The sequence below is a fragment of the Athalia rosae genome, chromosome 5 (genome assembly GCF_917208135.1).
Source record: "Athalia rosae chromosome 5, iyAthRosa1.1, whole genome shotgun sequence".
NCBI lineage: Eukaryota > Metazoa > Arthropoda > Insecta > Hymenoptera > Athaliidae > Athalia > Athalia rosae.
In genome coordinates, this window is record NC_064030.1 from 981,818 (window position 1) to 1,002,934 (window position 21,117).

General features: G+C 44.2%; 1 protein-coding gene and 1 long non-coding RNA gene across 5 annotated transcripts; both read left to right on the top strand.

Moving 5' to 3' along the window:
• The first annotated feature begins 861 nt into the window (after positions 1-861).
• LOC110117319 lies at positions 862-18,702 on the top strand. The gene is made up of 5 exons (XR_007278685.1): positions 862-5,413; positions 5,552-5,928; positions 7,604-16,075; positions 16,392-16,595; positions 16,675-18,702. It is a non-coding gene; the product is annotated as an uncharacterized LOC110117319 (long non-coding RNA).
• A 65-nt stretch (positions 18,703-18,767) lies between these two features.
• LOC105691231 (CCR4-NOT transcription complex subunit 7) lies at positions 18,768-20,991 on the top strand. Of its 4 annotated transcripts, none has more exons than XM_012409569.4 (6): positions 18,768-18,910; positions 19,418-19,515; positions 19,593-19,935; positions 20,009-20,285; positions 20,347-20,487; positions 20,563-20,991. In XM_012409569.4, exons 2-6 carry the CDS (start codon positions 19,500-19,502, stop codon positions 20,689-20,691), a joined length of 906 nt encoding a protein of 301 aa, XP_012264992.1. In that variant the 5' UTR covers positions 18,768-18,910; positions 19,418-19,499; the 3' UTR covers positions 20,692-20,991. The 4 variants fall into 4 exon arrangements, with proteins under 4 accessions (XP_012264992.1, XP_012264994.1, XP_012264993.1 ...); XM_012409571.4 differs by lacking the exon at positions 18,768-18,910 and adding an exon at positions 18,956-18,999; XM_012409570.4 differs by lacking the exon at positions 18,768-18,910 and adding an exon at positions 19,011-19,223.
• The last annotated feature ends 126 nt before the right edge of the window (positions 20,992-21,117 follow it).

Below are 21,117 nucleotides of genomic sequence, written 5' to 3' on the forward strand. Positions count from 1 at the left end.
CCAGACGGGTACCAATTGGATTCTTTTCGATTTTTGAGCAAGAAATAAATCATCGTTTTAATTGGGTTTAATATGGTTTTCTGACGTATTTTGATCTCAGAAATCCGAATCTGGAAGAAAAATTGATCTATCTCCAAAATTGACCGAGTTATCGTCAATTTTCAGCTTTTTGGGGTCAAAAATAAAAAATTGATTTTTTAGTCTATTCTGGTGTAATTTGAGCTCAGGAATCCGAATCCGAAAGAAAAAATGATCTATCTGCAAAAATGACCGAGTTATCTCCATTTTTTCGCGATTTTTCGCGATTTTTGGCATAAATTTGAGGATATCTCGAAGGGAAAAAATTGTAGCTCAATTTGGACAACGGATTCGTGTTTCTGAGGTCAAAATACATAAGAAAAGTTTCATACGATCAATTTTAAAAAATAAAAATTTTTGGTCAAAATTTGAGATTTTTCCAAGGGGTACCCCTTACGATTTTTTCAAATTTTGACCAAAAATTTTTATTTTTTAAAATTGATCGTATGGCACTTTTCTTACGTATTTTGACCTCGGGAACACGAATCCATTGTCCAAATTGAGCTACGATTTTTTCCCTTCGAGATATCTCCATTTTTATGCCAAAAAATTCGATAATTCGGCAATATCTCGGTCATTTTTGAAGATAGACCAATTTTTCTTCCGGATTCGGATTTCTGGGCTCAAAATACATAAGAATAGCACATAAAAAAAAATCGATTTTCTGGTCAAAAATCAACTTTTTTTTCATTCGGTTTTTAAGGCTATTTATAAGTATTTTGATCTCAGGAATCCGAATTCACAAGTTTAATTGATCCACCTATAAAATTGATTGGGCTACTACTAATTTTTCGCTTTCTGCAGCAGAAATACTGAGATATCTCGATAGGAAAAATTCCTAGATCGACGCAAAACCAAAACTCTTAACATGCGTTCGAAATATAATGATGTGAACTTGAAAAAAAATGACGGGTCTAAAAGTTAAACGACGAATGAAATGTAATGCGATGCGTGCAACGCTATAGTATTCATAAATGCCATGCATCCAAGCAGCGATTTATTAATTAATAATCTCATGACTTCGAATCGTTGAGGTACTTCCAGCGAGTAACGTACCTGAAATCGAACCACACCATCCGGAGACGGTTGATAATTTTGCACGCGTCACGTAATTTGGTCGAAATAAAATACTCCATTGAATTATGGTCGCGATCAATCGCGGTGTAAATATATGAGTAGTTCAAATGTTTGTTCGACACGTGGATCGAACGACGATGCGGCGTATAAATATCTGTGATATAATTAGCGGGATCGGAGTTAGTCTCGAGGGGTTTAATTGTCAGCTGACGCAACGAACGATCACCGCGATCAAAATATACGTCGAACAATGTGACGCGATATTGGCTGACACCGTCTAGTACTTTTGACGGTCAGGAAACCGACCGACGTGACGAGCCCTGGGCCTTTCAAAATTCAATTTTCGATCAATTAGAAGGTAAAAAATTATAACTCGACGGCATGACGAACGTCACCTATGCGTGAAATGCTCGTATTATATGTACAGACGTTGAAAAGGAAAAGAGGATCACGAGGATAGGAATTATTAATGGAGAAAAAAAAATAACACGAATAAAAGAATTCGGATTTTATAACCGTACTCCGATAATTGCCTCGCTGCTCCAATTTAAGGAATGAATCCAATCACTTATCGTTCTTGTACGGGATAATTTAATTGGTACAGCCTCGTTTATTGAATTTACACAGGTATATGATATATTTATGTGATACGATTCGTGGTGAAAAAAAAAAATTATCACGTGGGCCGAAGAAATGCGCAAGTATCATAAATATGTGTCACGCCGATGAGGAGCATCGCAATGTCGAAATGTACGATGTTCGCCAGGAATATTGCGGAAAATTGTTTCAAAATAAATTGAATACATATAATACTATGATAACGACGAGGTACGCCTACGCATATTATATTAATTACGTTATGGAAAAATTCGTGATAATTAATTCGAATAATTAACGTCAGCGCGTATCTGGATAACTTGAATATTTGTATCAACGCTGGGAGGGATCTCAGCGAACTTCCCGCGGCCTCTCGATGATCCTCCCTCGTCGTTTTTCCCCTTTTTTTTGTTCATCCGTTTCATTATCTTTTATCACGTAACGTTCGATGTCCGTCGGCGTATCCGTCTTGGGTGCAGATCGTCGCTTAGCGACGCCTCCCATACCTATTATATTACGAAGCTGAGGCGAGACGACGCGAGGTAACGAAAAAATTCATTTCTTTGTCGCTGATGCAGTTTCCGGTCCCGGTGCCTGTTGCAGAGCCGTCCGTGTGTGAGGTATGAATACATATGCATAAACGGTCGAAGGATCCTTCGGGACAGATACACGGAATAATACATATCTTGTAATCGCTACGCTCAGTTAACTTGATATAATTTTTTTTTTTCTTTCTTTCCTTCTTAATCACCGATTTAATTACCTACCGTACTATTCGATGTATCTCACGATCGCAATCCGGACCGAGCATATTTTACGTATACCACGTGTAACAGGGATTGAGTCTTCAACGGAATCAAAAAAATAATAATTGGACTGCTTTTTTTTTCCACTTTTTCACCGTAATCATTTACATTCAATTAATTCCGGCAAACAATGCGGAGGCGAGATTTTTTCGACGCTTTTCTTTCAAAATGAATCATTATTCAGATAAAGTCGTACGTCATCGTCTATTAACGAACGAAATAAAATGAGACTCGAGAGCCAATCGAAAAATTCCATCGACGTCCGCATGGGAATTGAGTCGGTAACCGCAAAGAATTTGCTCGAGCACAAGGGGAACCGATGACGGAACTTTTTCACATCCGATTTGAACGGTGTCATATCATTATTTCCGTCCCGCTCAAACCGCAAGCCTCCCTGCATTTACAGGTATATAGGTTAAATAAAGGCTCGCGATTCCTTCTTTTTATTTGTACTCCGGACACCCATTGTGCCACCGGTACTGCGACCCTGTACACATATAATAAATGAAAATGTAGCCGCTCCAGATGATACGGAGAATATTCCCATTGCGCGTCGCGTCTCACCGGAATCCTCCGATAAAAAACAGGGAATAGATTTCGTACGTGAATTATTCTTCGAACGTCTAATTATACGAGAGAGATGATATGTTTTTGTGGCCGCGGTGGAGTGCGGGGTGAAAGATGACGGAGGACAGGTGAACGTGGACGAAATTGTAGAAGAGAGGAGAGAGACGGAGGGAGAAAGTGTGAGGATAAAAAGTGGTAAAAGGAATTAATTTCAAAGATGATGCGTCGTCGTCCACAGATGCGGACGTCGTAGGGGCTGAGTCGAGAGGGGGTTGAGACCCGCGCTACTGTCAACCGTTTTAATGAATATCTTGAGGATATAATCATAAGTATGCGTACACCAGACGTTGAAGAAGCACCGGAAGGGTTCCCCACATTCAAAACGTCAACAGTCAATGACGACGAAACTCTTCGAAAACGGTTTACTTTCTTTTTTTTTCCTCTCTTCGTTTATTATCATACACACGCGCGGTCAAGAGCCCCCTAATTTCGGGTCCTCGCCTTCCGTCAGACACACAAAACAATGCGACCCCCTCAGACGCGGGTAAATTATTGCGGTTGCACGTTATGTTTGTACACCCGTGACCCGAACGTTCGTTCAATTTTTCGAAAAATAATACCGAGCGCACTTTTGTCGATTCGTTAGAAATCAATTCATGCTTCGATTATCCTTTGAACGACGATCAATTGCGGTGTAATTGTAGAGCGTCGCGACATGTTTCGGGACGTGCGTCTGCACGGCGGCCCTGATGATGACCGGGTATCTAATTATCGATATATCTGGTTTATACGGTTGATGGTGTGTTATATTATGCCGCAGCCTACGCAGGGCCAACCACCTGTGCGCATACCTAATTCTATATAATAAAGTCTCATGCATATGAATTTAGTGAGAGGCCTAGTCGTACTATACGGAGTCTGCCACTTATCATAGAATCTATCGGACTACAACCCTTTGGATACGCATAATAAATGGTACGACGTCAACTCGTGATGCGTGCACGCCAGGCCACCGCACCGCACCGCACCGCACCGCACCGCCATCGCCATCGCCATCGCCATCGCCATCGACTTACTCAAACTTGCGTATTACGGGTATATACGTGCGTCCCCGGCGCAGGGCAAAAAAAGCAACCCTTTGCCACCCGTTACGCTAGTCCCCGACTATCTAATATCCGTGGCGACTTCTTGCATAGCCCACGTAATAATTGCCGCGGACGAAACTCGAGAGCAGATGCGGCATTTCGAGACTGGTAATCTTGATCTCGTACCGCGCCGCGTTCCTCATCTTCGCGGATCGCTTTCAGTCGGTCGATTAAAATTTTTCGAAATTCCGTGCGGATCGGAGGGGAATTCAAAAAATAATCGAGGCGCGTACCGTTTGTCGCGGAGAGGAAAAAGGGCCGCTATCGTACCGGTCCGACCGTCTTTTTCGGTACTCGAACAAGGCAAAAGGCAAAGAACACCTGTGCCAACTGGGGCGCGTCCGAGCAGACGGACTTACGAGCGCCGAACGGGTGGACAAAACAGGTGGGTCTTGATCGTAGCGATGCGATGCGATGCGATGCGGTGCCGGGATTCTTGCATCGCATCGGGTTTGACTTAATTCATGAGTTCCTTCTGGTACCCGTACACACGTCACACTTTTTCACCGTGTGTGCTACGAGTCCCGCAGCTCGATTGTTCGGTTCGCGTTTTTATTTTATTTTCTTTTTTATTTTTTATTTTTTTTTTTGCATCTTATTTCCCCGGTGTCGACGTAGTTTGGCAGGTTGGTCAAACCTCAAACGTACGGAAGGGATGGTATTAACGGGTGCGGGTTTCGTTTAGCTTCGGCACGACATTGTATCCGGCGAATCTAAAGGCAGTTAGTCACCCCGCAAAATGTAGTAGCATCATTTAGCGGTCTAACCGCGCGTTTTTCCAGTGAAACGTCCAACGTCGGCCAAACCGCACGCGCCGTTCAACCCCGTGCATCTACCTGCAATCCTGCGATCGCCTCGTTCACCCCCTTTGTGGAGGAACAATTCATCGACAGGTAGGAAGATTGGTTCGTTCTTTGTTTTATTTTTATTTATTTTTTTTTCCTTTTCTTATCTGCATCTGAAAAAGCTGCGGAACCCTCGTGGACGAAGCAATGTCACGGGGCTAATTCGGATCGATCGGGGTCGTTATGAGGAAGCAGCGTGGAAAAAATGCTTCGTCATTGACATTTTTTTTACCGATCGCGCTCGTTAGCACCAAATTATACACTCGCTCCGAGCCTCCGTTTATACAGCGGGGAACAAGTAGGTGTAATACATGGAATTTTATTTCACCATCTTTTATTAGAGAGAGAGGGAGAGAGATCTTGGATAACGCACGGTGTAATTTTTCCTATCATTCAACGTATCGTCATTACCTCGAAATCCCATTGAATTACGCAGAGGTAATGCCAACGGATATTTTGGTCGCGGATAAAGCAAAGTCGCCCCCATCGCCCCCGTCGTACTGTAATTCCGGAGGAGTTGCGGGACGGTACGATCATTGACTCGAGATGGGCATTGCTGTACGCTTGGCATGCATGCGTATAATCCAACATCCCATTACGTCTGCTACCTGCCCAAAAGCGGATCATGCACGGGTGACTTGCCACGTTTTAGTCCGGCGCATCGTTTCGTTCCAGTAGCCATCGGTGATGCGCTGCCGTTGCCGTTGCCGTTGCCGTTGCGCGCCCCGCGCCAAAATTCCACTCACGAGGAAACAATACGAGAGATGAAAGGTGGCAGACTTCGTGGCGATGAGAAGACCGATCATTAACACGGTGAGTTGATAGTTTCTTCTTTTTCTTTCTTTCCTCCTTCTCCACTTCTTCTTCACGCACAATCACCGGTCGCCTCTGTTCCCTCGCTGCCGATCCCACTTTCGGCTCTGCACATCTCCAATGAGCGATCCGAGTTTCGCTCTTTCATTCCTCTTCTTCTTCTTCCTCTTCTTCTTCCTCTTCTTTCCATTACCTGGAGGTTTGCAGTGGAGATCGGCAAACCATTATCCTGTAAAATTGTATATAATTAAATAATGGAAATGAATTGAGATTTCCTCAACCTCGGCCGAGGCTGCCTTCACCTTTACCTCTATAGCCCGACTAAACCGACGTTACCTCGCTCCGCTCCACCGTACAAGTTACCATTCTATTCTAAATTCTAATCGATGAAATCTAATCCAATTTTATGGCTCTCTTTGCTTAACTGACCGTCGATAATTTATCTATACAATCAACGGGGGAGAATCCTCTGTGTATTGTACGTGTACAGTAGCTCATTCTTTTGTCCCGTTTCTCTTCCTTTTTTTTCCATAAAATTGTTCCCATATTACATCCCGAACAACTTCCGTTTCGCATTTTACGTATTAAATCTTTTCGTACCGTTTCACCTCCGCCACGCTTCGCTAGGACGGATAGATAGAGCTGGCAGATTATCTTTCCGTTCGTTAACCTTATTATACCATTCTCGTATCGTCTGTTATAAGTACGATGAATCTTACGAAGCGGGCTATAAATTGCTCTAACGGAATTTATCGCCGCAATTACAATTTTTACGAACATTCTCGAATTTCAATAGAGCCCCAAGCTCCGATAAAAATTGGAGCTTGGGTCTCTACCTACCGCGTTTCGACGATTCTCGATTCACTCGATTAGCATTTGGCCACAAAGCGTGTTCAACCCGCTCCGGTGTACACGTGACGCGTACGAGATCCATTGAATGGGAATTTCGGTCGTATTCTTAAGATAAACAGGGTGTCGTTGTCCCGTGTCCTGAAATTGAATTTTTTCCACCTCGCCCCGCGCGAGCCGTGGAGCTTTTTGGGAAAAGTAGAATTCCCCTTCGGACATTCTTAGCCCGTTCACGCATGGCGCTGAGGACTGCCTCGGAGAATGCATGTTGAATAGAATAACTTTATGGTTGGGTTGGTGGTTCGGACTGTCTTTGAAGCGGCGAGTCTTGGATCTCGACCCCTGACGATTCGTTGTTGTCAAGTTCCTCCTAGGTACACCTCATCGCGCCCCGGAGAACCACACGTCTCTACGACGTACGCGCGTCGTATGTATTTTTCGTGTCTTTCGACAAACACCCTCTACGATCATCCTCTTTAACTGCGTAAAAATGCACTCCGGGCGAAGCGGCTCTGATTTTATTTTCGTTTTTTTTGAATCCTCCCTAATTTTTTTCTCCTTTTACTTTTCCTTTCGGTAGCAGGGATAAGAAACACTAGAACCCCCCCTTTATACTCTACCCGAAGCTGAGAAATTTCCGCGTCATTGACTCGAAATATTCCGCGCTCTTTTTCACCTCACTAAAAACTAACCCCCCGCGGTCTCGCTCCGGACCCATCCCACCTGAGCGAAGGAAAAGGAAGAGCAAAAAAAGGCAACGGAGAGGTGAAAAATTTCATCCGAAAATACGAGACAATTGACTCGATTTCACTTTTGATTTCTACAGGAATTTAGGTCACGCCACCGGATCGAAGCCCGGATCGCGTGGATCAAAGATTTCAGATACGAGTCTGGCTCGCATTTGAGTCGGGCACGATCGAATTGGTCAGCGGAGCGCGGGTCGTCCTTCGGAAAGCAACACCTCGGTCGCTCTCCGGAGCATCCAGCAGCAGCAGCGAGCCAAAGTCAGCCGACACTGGAGCGGCGCGGTGATCTTTCGGCTATCCGGCTACCTGCAATTAAGGACGGGACGGGACGGGTCATTCGGTGACCGGTGTTTGTCAGCCCTTTACATTGATCCTGAGGTGTAAAACTGTCCCCGATTCTCGCGCCCGTTTAACCGCTGCCGGGAATCTCGCCGTATACATAGATATACCGCCTAACGTACGAGACGGGGCAAATTAGACTCCTGGAATGTGGAATTATAAGGCGCGTATACGGTAAATTTATTCACTCGATTCCGAAGGAATGCTCAGCGGCGTATTTATGCGCCCGGGAAATCTGTGTACACGTATACGACACGGTACGGGTATACCATCCCCGCGTGAGCGAGGAGACGTTTTAATCGATCAGTGAGAATTCGAATTTGACGAGATTAACTGGTGACTAATTAATTACGTGGAACGCGCGACCTTCCCTTACAAATTATCGACGTTTTTTTACGGCGGGGAGATCGCGGATCGCATAACTCTTTATTTCGAGTGCACATTGTGCGCGCGGTGGTTGTAAATTACGGGGTATACGTGCGGCGTATCCTTTACCGGGCTGCGTCGTAACGTGTCGATCCCTAAAAAAGTATTGCCAACATCCTGCAGCACCGGCGAAACTTCCCGAAGTAATCGTGTCGATTACCTATGAATTATGCCTTCCTTTTTAAACATACAATTACATTTTCACGCTTTACAATTACCCAGCTGCTCTGCTCTCCGCCGACGTTACTTCACCGACTCCGACGTACGTACGTATACGTGTGGGTACGACGTCGGACAATGCGACGCTCTCGTAGGGAGTACTGGGGATCTCCTACGAACGTTCGCCGTATCCCATTCGATTCTCGTGTACCCCGACGCGATTGTTTAAACTCGACCCGTTTCCGTTCAGATTTTATTTTCATTTCCTACAATTATACTCGATATGAAATTATAGGATGCGATCCGGTACGAGCTACCGAGGTTTTCGAAGCAAACTTGGGCAATGGTCCGTCCGTCCACCTATCCCTGTACGAGCCGCGCTCATGTTATTATCCTGTTATTTTCAGCGAGCACAATTATTCCCTCCGGGGGCGACGGGGACCGACAATTCTCCTCCAAATTGAAATCCCTATCTTTCACCGAATCGTAATTCGTTCGTTCGTTCGTTTTCTTTTTGTCGCTTTTACCGTAGAGGTAGAACCCCGCACTCGTGGAAGTGACTCACCGGAGCGTCGTGGTCGCGATCGAGTTCCGCTCCGCGGATAGCGAAGCGAGGACTCCTCTCCGTAATTTCATCGGCATTCAAACCCGATCGCGATTACAATCATTATACTCCCGAATCGGATGCGTGACCTTCGAGTAAGTATACGTGATACGGCTAGGTACAAGGGAAATGAATTTATTACGGTTTCGCGACAATTCTCACGATACTCGGACTCGCGGCATTCGTGTAATTCTCTTACGGTAGCACGCAACATTTCGGGGAGAACGATAGGAACGCCATCGGGGCTCGGACAAAGGGAGATGAAACGCAGTGTAGGTAGCGGGTAAAAAGTGAAAAGTAAAAAGTCCGGAGCTGAACGACGAAAAATAAAAACGGGGCTGTCAGAACCGTCAAGGAAGAAGAAAAACGGGCATCGGCGTCGTGGGTAGGTATTATACTCGTGAATGTGATTATTGAAATTGTTATTTACCAGCGTGTGGTTCACGGCCTTGCTAAAACCGAAAACCACAAACGCCGTGGGCATCCCTCCGTCTATATACCTGTTCGCAGCCCTACATTGTGAACCACGTGCGATGTTATGCATTCGGTGAATATACGCGTGTGTCGTAACGTATTTATTCGGTATCATCCGCGCACATCCCGATCCCGATCCGACTAACGGTTCCTACGAAATTTCACCGAAAATCTCTCGAGATTGCGGAGAGAGAATCGTTGAGTGGAGCATTTTTTTGGAAAACTGGTCTCGCGTAGGTACAGAAGAAGGGGTGCGTGGATGAAACGGGGGAACGTAATTTACTTACGGTATACCGAATATAATAAACTAATCAGATGTACACGGTGTATACTTATCGCCGTCGGTTAAACGCAACTAAACAAGAGTCTAAAGAAAGCAAAAATCCGATGTAAACAATGAGAGGAAGTGAAGGTCCAACGATCGCGGCGCCGGCTTCCTTCGTGAAATAAACAACAACTTCGCCCATGTGGTTTACACAAACTCCCCCGATCGCCCAGGTATAATACGCGTACCTCGCCTCGCGTTCCTCCATCCCCAATCTCTACGGATATAATAATTATTCTTCGAGAAGTTGTTCTGCGCTTTCTACATCCGCGCATCTAGTTACGAATGTATAAGGTAGGTGGGTCGTACGTACGTATGCATGATCGCGGTACACTTACGCTCTACGGAAAATTATACGCAACTGTAAAATATTATGGATGCGAATGAATTTTTTTCTACAAGGTACCCACCGCGCTATTATTACACTAATAATGAATGACAGGCGTAGATATGGACGTACGAACCACGCTCATCTATTCGATAATTGCACATTTAATTGATCCGCTCGGGAAGAGGATTTGCGTGAGCGCGGTCTCGGTACGAATGCCGAGTGTCGGCGAGAGGAGAGAAGAGAAGAGACGAACGAGCGGAGAGGAGAGAAGGGAGGGAGGGAAAATAGCGGAGAGGAGAGGAGCGGAGAGGAGAGGAGAGGAGAGGAGAGAACGGTAATAGACGGGGAGGAGTACCAGCTGGCGTCAGAGTGACACGATCTAAAATTAGAGCGCGTGTTGCGTGTCCACCGTCGCATGCTCATATCGAACGCCCCCTTCCGGCTTCGCATTATTTTCATAACTTCTTTTAATTTTTTCCGCACTTTGCCCGGAGAGAAACCGTGAGAAGGGAATCAATAACGTATAAATATATTCACGTATCACTACAGGATATCGACGTAATCGCACATTACATCCCTCCTCGCTTCCCCCGCGAGCGCGATTCCTCAAACGCGCTGCTGATCGCGATCGCTGCCGGAGATAATAAAAAATGTGGTACACGCGAATAAAAAACGATCCCCGCATTGATTGCGTTGCAACAGCGAGCGAAGAAAAGACGATCATTAAATACGTCATGTGAGCTAATTTTTATCCCATTCGAGTCTCCTCGTTTTTTTTACCCTCGCACTCGACCCACCGCGGATTCTCCGCGATATTCGACTTCGCCGTGGGGCTATTGTCGTCTAGCGTACGCGGTATTCAATTAGAGAGGAAAATTAACGCAACCGGACGGAAGGAGAAGGTAAAAATTCCCGATGTAGTGGGACCTGTAACCGCGAAAGAACACGCGGACGTTAAACGGCGGTGATTAGTGCAACGTTAAGAGAATTTTGACGAGGATCATACGGGCAGAATCGGTTAATGAAAACGAATATAGGAATACGGTCATAAAAGTACGGTAACCCGAAATTACAAGGCGAATTTGCCCCGCTAAAACCATTGATTAAAACTAACTTAGCTCTAAAAAATTACAAGTTCAATCCGGCGACCGGTGGGTATACCTGTACGCAGCCCGACAACGAAATACCGTGAAAAAAAAAAAAAACAAACAGATCCGGAGAGATTGCTGCGCCATTAATTAGCTGTAATTATAATGCGAATTTGAACCGCGGAGGATTAAGAAGCGGAATATCAAATGAGGTCCACCGCGTACACGCGTATACGTGTACGACGCGTTCGTACACCGTTAATTAGAAACCGTGTTATCACAGACAAATTGCACGGGTCGTACACCCGCTGACCGTATAATGTTACGAGCCGCGTGGAACGACGGCTTCGCCTCGGACTTAACGATATCGCTCGATGTCACGTCAGCCTTGAAAGTATGCAACCGGACAAACGGGCGTTATAATTTATTTAATGAAAAAAAAAAAAAAAAAAACAAGGTAAAACGAAACCGAAGAAAAAAGTTTGCTCCAATTTTCTCTCTCATTTAATTCCAAGCGCGAGGGTATTCGATCCACCGTGGATAACCGTGAAGACGTAACATTATAAAGATAACGACGAAATCTGATGGTAAAATCTCCTTCACCCCTTCATCCACGGTGAAATACACGAGGTAGCACCTGCTCAAAAATCGGGAGACGCTTAGCTAGAGCCGCACTTTCTTTTTCCGTACAACGCGCCTAGTATGCCGCGTTGCAGCGGCACGACCGAGCGATCGGATCGGACGAGGCGAATCTTTCACGTCTTATCCGAACGGATCAAATGAAATGCACCGACTGTACTAAGTAGCCGGTAATTGCGTTCCGGGGTCTCGGTCCCACCTTAGGGGATGATGGAGGAAAATGAAATATGAAAAATGGAACATGGAAGAGAGAGAGAGAATGAAAGAAAAAAAAGAAATGAAAAAGGAACGACGCGCGGGGTTCATCGAAGTAGAGATTACGATCTTGGCGTTCAAAATTATAACAAAGGATCTAAAGATCACACATGTGCTCAGCGATCGGCGAAACCCGCCCGCAGGACCCCGAGGCGTTGTAGACATAGAATTACGATGATAAACTTTCGGTGCCGCGGTACGTCAGGATCGGAGAATAAGACGCCGTTACGCCGGAGCACCGGGTGCCGTCGCGGGTGCCCGGTGCAAATAAATTTGAAACTTAAAGAGTTTGAAGTTTTAAATGATACCCCTGCGCGTTCGCCGTTCCGGAGCGCGCAACCGGCACGAGGAAATATTTTTACGGCCGAACAACGATAAGGGATGCGCACGTTGTGGCGATACGTTGAACCGAGAAAAAATTGAAAAAACGACCACGAATCGATAAAAAATTGTAAAAAATTGTGAAAAAAAATTGAAACAAAACTGTATTTTCGAACGATATTCCAGGATGAAAATAAACGGAGGAGTGGTGGAGCAAAACTTAAGCCCTAATAACGCGTAGCGCTACTCTACCGTCACTAAACAGCGGGAACTCGATACGGGTTCGAGTTATAATCTCACGGCCTACGGCGGGTTTTACACACCAGATTTGACGTAAATTCGTGTTGATGTCAACTCGATTCAGGGGATGAATAGAATTGAGAGAAAAAAGGAGATGAAAGAAAAGAACGAAAGCAAGACAGGGTGAGCCGTCGGGGCGCTGCACCGCGACACTCGAAAAACGCCGAAGGGTGGATGGGGGCGAGTCTCGCGACGACGCGATCTTCGGGCCCACGGAAGCGAAAAATGGAATTTCGATTTCTCCCTTCTTTTTCTTCCACGTTATTTCAATACCTGCAGCGGCGGCGGCATTTCACCCGTGCATGTATCGATTTCTCTACCGAAAAATCATTCGGAGATATTTTGTTACGTAGTCGGGAGAAGAGGGGATGCCGCAGCAACGCGTATTGTCTTTCCTCTCTCTCCTTCGGAATCGCAAAGGGGCAACGTACCACGTGCGTTGCACAGATGCTGCGGCGGGTTTCGCGACGCGAGAATAAAAAAGAAAAGAGATCGCCTTATACCGTAAATGTTGAAGAGCGATCGAAAATTATCGGTCGATCTTAATCACCGTGCCTCCAAGTAACAGATACGGTTGTTAAGGGAGTTATGCGAATGCGAAAATCTTACGGGATCGCGCGTCCGGCGCTGCGTGTATAATACTCGCGTCGCTCGTGGAAAAAACGAGTAAATTAACGGTGGAAAAAGATGAAGGGTTGATTGGTAAGCCGCTCATCCGTTCAATTAAATTTGACGCGTGCGCTAAATCTCCGCGTATCCATGTTATACCCGATACGGTGCGTCGGCCAGACTTTATATTACCCGCAGCGGTTACCGCCTTCGCAAACTTTGTGCCCACAGCAGCCCCCGGTGTGCGCGAATAGGTGTTCGTGTACGTACACCTTCAATTTTTGATACACGTCCACCGAAGAAATAAATGTAGGAACTCGACCAACGCGCATCTGCGCCGAAACACAGTCTCGCCACCGTGTATTTACATATATTTACTTGTGCTAAGAACTGCGCCATATTGTGCCTCGCGATAAGGATCTTGCGGTAGCACCGGCTGGCAAAGATAAAATCAAAACCCTTGCTCGCCGCCTCATTCTCTCCACTGCTACCTTTCCTTTTGCTTCTTTACCTCTGCGCTTTTTCGTGCACGACTGCAAAGGTAGGCGCATACGGGACACGTGTATAGGGAGGGAATTGAGAACGGACCGGGCAAAATTGCCAAACCAAACCGAAGTGGCCAACCACCTTGCCTCCGTCACCTCGCAACGATATCACCATCTGTACCTCATTAGCTTAAGCGGTATAAATACACGCTCCGGTACCCGACCTCGCACTCCTCTTCGTACCCAACTTTACCACCTTCCAGCTTTACCTCGTATTACGCTACACTCGCGCTCTATCCGGACCGTTCTCCCGCATCAGCCCCATTATACGCGCTATTACGTTCCACATCAACTGGAAAGCGGAATGGGTGAATCTGATCTCTTACGGGCTGCAAGTTAATCAGGATAGCACGCCGAGGATAAGAGTCGTGTCGAGTAGAAAGTTGATCAACATTTCCATATCGTAACAATGGGATACGTTTACTCAAAACTCACGGTCTGCCACCGCGACGTGATATACAAGTACCAAGGTACGTACGTACCTACCTACCTATCTACCTACCTACCTACCCGGCTATACCTACCCCGTAGGCACTTGTATATTCCTACACGAATAAGACCGGCCCATCGTATAAGACAAACGTAGTTCGCTCGCGCGTGAGAAATGAACTAACTGTATACCCTATCCTGTTGACTGGGAAGCCGTATATTAACGATGGATATCGTAAGTGCTACGGTGGATTAGAATTGGTGCGTGCATGATGATGAGAAGAAGAAGAAGAAGAAGAAGGACGAGGAGGAGGAGGAGGAGTAGGAGTGTTTCGTGTTTCGTACAGACACGGTCTCACTTCCGCTTACGCGCGCCGCTACCACCGCGGACTGGTATTAGAAATGGTTACAGGTATATACAGCAGCGCGGCGATGACCACCAAACCAATTTTTCAGTCAGAAATTAGTCTATCCAGAAACCAACGATTCGTGTAATTTACATCGCTGTATTTATTAGGAACGTATAGCCGAATCGCGGGTCTATGTATGGAGATTAATCGAGATGATCACGGTATTTTGTGGGTAACAGGAAATCCTGTGGGGAATTTAGAATTCTACCATACGTATTAGGGATATGTAAGTACATTATACTCCGCGGTATTGGAATGTGCAAATTTGACGTGTATATAAGTAGGTAGCATAAATTACATAACGCATTATCGTCCCTGTATACCCCGCAGCTTGTGCTATCTCTGCGATAATCTCATTGGGAGACTTGATATTTCTTCTTCCCTGCCTCGTGTGCAACTTCCTCTTCTGTTTCGTTTGTACTTTTTATTTATTTATTTGTTTAATTTTTTTTTTTTCTTTTTTTTTTTTTTTCTTTTTTCTGCTCACTTTTGCTATACTTGTAATCTTTTACCGCGTCTGAACTCGGTTTTTGCGCATCGTACCACGACGTATAATAATAATTTATCCGCGTATGGTGCAGAAAATTATACTTTCGCATCGAATATCTAAAGCATAACTGTTGGACTCGCACGCGAACGATTGCCTCCGGGTACTTCGATCTGCTCGCACCGCATCATCACGTATTATACGTACGTAAAAACCGAATTTTTTCCACATTTTTTTTCTCATTCGTATACGTCTCTCTTTTAGTTTTTGTTCGACTGTAGATTTTTTTCTCTTTTCTTACATTTACGAAATGCCAGGATTATAATGAATGGGTGTTTAAAGAACCGAATTCCTTCATTGAATCAAAGTATAAACGAATTCCTTATATTCAAATACACCATTTCTAGGATTCGAGTTCAACTTCGTTCCGTGAGACTCGGTATACGAATGTGTGGTGTACGCCATACGTATAATGATATTCATCGGTCCCTCGATGCCGGCGGATTGAACGCGAGTCCCCAAAGTTATGCTCGTGAAATGAAAGTAAAGGGCTATTTGGGAGCAAAAGAATAATGCATGTCTCGGAATGACAAGAAACTATAATGTATATGGCACCGTAGCCGAGCTCGACTCGACGTCGGTCGTCGCCACCCACGCAGCGGCTATAATATCCATCATCGTGATGTAGAAGGCATCGCGATGGGCGATATAGCCGGCAGAAGCAGGAGCAGGAGCTGCGCCAGGAGCAGGAGCAGAAGTAGAGGCAGAGACAACAAGGGCGGAACGCGCGACGGCACGAAAACGATGATAGGTAATGTTAAATGTACAACAATGCGTATACCACACGAGGTACAATAAGAATAAGAAAAGGGAGTATTGAAAGGCAAATGAGCCCAGCAGCTCGGGTGTTTCTATTGCGCGCCCACATCCGCTGCTGCCTTATTCAAGCCATGGGCTCCCCAAACACGTTACGCAAATTAATCTCGTGTTAACACGCGTTTATCTTGACCAACCCGAGACCGAGTTGCCGGACTCCGACTACTCATAGAAGTCGCGAGCGACCCGCTATTAGTCTTTCGAGGACCGTTTATTTGATATGATTTATTCCTATCTACCTTACACGGTAGGTGTGACGGGTAACGCGCCTGGTGACATCGCCAATTATTCACCAGCTACGGCCAACACTCTCGATCCTACCTATATGCGGTATGATACATCGTCGTCTACCATCAACGCCGATACCATTCACCTCGTAGACTCACCTGAGCGAACTTGCAGGTTTTGGACGAAATACAATTTTTCCAACGAGAATCATCGCTTCAGAATCGTCGGTAGAGATCTGAAATATTTTTTTCTTTCTTGATTCCTCAGACCGAAAAAAAATTGGAGCATTTTTCGATTTTTTTACAGTTCAGCGTTGGGAGAATTCGATCATCTTCAAAAACCCAATAGTCGGTCCTTCGAGGGACAAACGAGAAGAAAAAAAATGCACAAACAGGTACAAGCGATTCCGAATTCTTTGTAGGATCGAAGAATTCGAGATCTTCGAACTTCATAAACACATTGTGTGCGATGGAAAGGAGAAAAATTTTCTTCGCTTTATTAATTCAACGTATTGCTTCGCCAAGGACCCAATTAAACGAGCTCTTCTCGCGTAATAATTGCCGACACGGATAACGTATAATGTTCGAGTCTTGAGCCGCGACTACATCGTGATCGTTTGAATATAAACGGTCTCGGTGTCATATCGATGTAGGAAAATAAGCACTGGTTGACAGTTGCGGTGCATAAATTACACCGTAATTTGAGTGCTCGTTAAAAATCTATTGATTCCAACGAATCGTGTACGCCGCGTGTTTCAACTGATATATGTTGGAATGCAGCGTCGGTTACATCTACCTACGTACGGGTACATACTTATATCCATAATTCGTAGTATACCAATGTCTGCAGACATTGATAGCGCCGTAGTACTACATTAAGTATATGCGTTGAAAATTACCCTGCTCGACTGCTAACCGTGTGCGTACCGTATTATAATTGACTTACCTTCATTGGCTAGTGATAGCCACCTAGGCACGCCTATTCCAAGAATCTTCAATGGCTTTTAGAGTCATTAATTTTACCTCAGCATACTCTGTATTCGGTTGAAACAATCCGCACGCGTTGGCGCGATCCGTGCCGTTCATTCTAAATTGCAAAATAACTTCGGCGAATTTCATGTGAAATGAAACTTTTATTAGTTTCATTCGAGCAGTCCATATGGTATTCTCCGTCTTTCCCTCAATTCTTTTTTAACTTTTCGCTTCAACGCTCGGTAATTCTATCGGCCTGCACGAGCAACAACAACTATTTATGCAATATATTTAATTACCCGGATGCTCACGTGTTCATCATGCAATTGCATGTGCAAAAAAATCGGTCGGTGAATTACACATGAAATATGCTGCGAGTCGGCGATTTGCTGACTTTGCAAATTCAGCTAAACTTGCGAAATCTTTGGTACCCATTGGCGAAATCCTGGTACAGAAGCTTGGAAGGAAATGGTATACATAGAATTGGAAACAAATAGGGTACCTTTGTATACATGGAATCATTATACGTAGATGAAGAAGAGTGAGGATAATTAATCTCAGATTTCTAGGTATTTTTTCAACCGCGGCATTGTCTCGCATGTGTGTCAAAGTTGTATTATATATTGTAAAATTGCGAGGCTTATAATACCTTGCTATTTAACTGAACGCTGTGTAAGGATTCCAGCACCGAGTCTTTACGTAGTCGTGTAAAACCGCGTGCTGGAACACCCGAACATATTTATGTACCTACACATAGGTAGAGAATTTATTGATGTCGATTTTTCAAATCATCAGTCATTTTACTGTGCGACTCCGCGTATTTTCCATGCATTTCGTTGTTATCGATAACAACGAGTTTGTACTAAAGATGCCTCATTGTAACTCGCATTAAGTCGTTCAAATGACGGGAGAGATTCTTTCAAAGATGAATCCTTTCAATGCATTGCTATTATATTGTACAAAACGTACGTCGCAAGTATCGTATGGTTGTATTGTACCTATATGAGGATATAATTGAACAAATACAAATACAACTGCAACGATATGCGCTCGTATCTCGTTGGCGTAACTATAAACGATTGGCATGACTAATCTGATTGTAATGTGGAGAAAACATTATCTTACAAAGCGCGTTGTAAGTGAAAAAAAAATCGTTGGTAATATTATTAATTAATGGATCTAATCATGAAAAAAATTCAGCAAGAATAAAATGGATCCCAAGTTTTTTACAAAACAGGGAAATCTCCGACCCCTAATTTCATATGTGCTCTAATCGCTAAGTCCTACATAATCTTCTTTAGCGACAAAAAAAATTGTTGAGCTGATTTATCAACGGAGTAGAATAACGGTTGTCCTTGGTATCATGCACAGCTGCTAGATAGCGACAGATCCTTGAGACTGCAAGTTCATGTCACGGTCTGATTTCAGGCTCCAAATGCAGAATGCGCCAGTCAACGGAGGATACTTATTCTAGAGGGCTGTAGATTGGAGTTTATTGGAGTGGGAAGCTGGTTGTGTCTGTGGTTTGGCAACCACTCTAACCTGTTTCTGATTTTTGCTGTCACTGAAAAGTAAGGGTATTGAAGATTATCCTGAGCGTTTTTAAACTTAAGTTTTCTGTAAATTTGGCAAAAAGGATTAGATTTCCCAGGACGCTCAGGTACTTTTTATCCCTAATTTCATACCAAGGAGTCTCCTGCTTGGCGTCTATGAGTCCGGAAACCAGAACCTACTTTTTTGTGTACTCAGTTCCTTCTGTATCTTACCTGAAAATCACACGTAGTCTAAACTACGGACGTCTAAATATCTTCGCCAGTACAATCCGTGCACGTCAATCCTGACGAGCTAACTGTACAATTGCTTGGTTTCTGCAGTGCTCGAAAGGTTAGAAAGCACCTCTGGCCAGAGTAAAGTGAAAACATGCAACACCGATTCGGTGTACGCATTGATCAAGTTTCGAATAACCCTTGCTGCGATGCCTTGAGCTTGGTATCAACTTTACGATCAATCCCTTTTCAATCTTCTGTTCCACAGTTAATATTTACCCAATACTTTTACCTCAACTGTATTTTTCATAGTGATATGAACATTGCGAAGCTGTGATCGTGGCAGGAGTTGAGGTAGAAATCAGTGTCAAACACGAGGACCAAAATCAACCTTATGCCATCAGCCACTGGTATACTATTTGTTCTTATTGCTCATCAACTGTGAAAAAATGTTATTCTTATTCTCTCTCAAAATTGGCTGTTACAGGTGGAGGTAACGCTGTGGGGCATTTGAAGGGAGGGGCTATGCCCAGTAATGAAGAATGTGGAATCCGCGATGTCTGGGGGCACAACTTGGAGGAAGAATTCCGAACTATTCGCCAAGTTGTGCAGCAATTCCAATACGTCGCTATGGATACGGAATTTCCAGGTGTAGTCGCAAGGCCTATTGGAGAATTTAGGACAAGCGCGGATTACCAATATCAATTGCTTCGCTGTAATGTTGATTTGCTGAGGATCATACAACTTGGGCTTACATTTCTTGACGAGTCTGGAAATACACCTGGTGGCAGCTATACAACATGGCAGTTCAACTTTAAATTCAATCTACAGTAAGTGCAGTATATTATTTTCTTTTCTGGATTTTCAAACCAGCAATTAATAATCACTGACCATATTTTGAAGGGAAGATATGTACGCGCAAGATAGCATAGACATGCTGCAAAACAGTGGAATCCAGTTCAAGAAACACGAAGAAGAAGGCATTGATCCTCTTGACTTTGCCGAGCTTCTTATGACTTCGGGCATTGTTTTAGTTGACGATATTAAGTGGCTGTCTTTCCACTCTGGCTATGACTTTGGATACTTGTTAAAACTTCTAACGGATCAAAACCTTCCTCAAGAAGAAAGTGAATTCTTCGAACTTCTGAGGATATACTTTCCCACAGTATATGATGTCAAAGTAAGTTGATTCGTAATAAACCGAACAATGCTAGACTCTTATATAAAATTTTCGATCGCAGTATCTTATGAAGTCGTGCAAGAATTTGAAAGGAGGTTTACAAGAAGTGGCTGAACAATTAGAACTGCAACGAGTTGGGCCGCAGCATCAAGCTGGTTCTGATTCGCTTCTCACTGGCATGGTTTTCTTCAAAATGCGAGAGGTATCCAATCGATTTTTTTGACGGTACAAATTTTCCACCACAATGCACTTCGTAACGCTCGATTTCTCTTCACAGATGTTTTTCGAGGATAATATTGACGACGCCAAATACTGCGGTCACCTTTACGGGCTCGGTACTTCATTTGTTGTGAACGGATCTGGCGGATATCTCGATAGTAATGGAGATAATTCTTCCTCATCGTAATGACTAACAACTGAGCCATGCCCCCAGTTATACATTGTCAGATTGTTGCATAAAAATCGGCACATCTGCACCGCGATAATAGGCACTTTTCTATGCTAAAAATACCTTGAAAACTCTGAAATGTCGACCAAATATGACACTTCCGACCGGTTTTAAAATAAAACTGCAGTAATAGACAAAATTATTTGTCAGTTGGAACGTAATGTGAATTTGATACCGCATCGGAAAGTACAGTACCGGGAGTTAAACATTGTTGATACAGATTGTTCAAAAAAATTCAAAATAAAAAAAAAAACCTTACCCCTGTATTTTCTACATGTAATGTAACTCAACGCACACTGGCCCCAAAATTGATGATGCTTTAAGCTGTGATAGCTCGATCGATGTATTCACCTGATTATTTATTCGACCTCATTGATCTTGTCA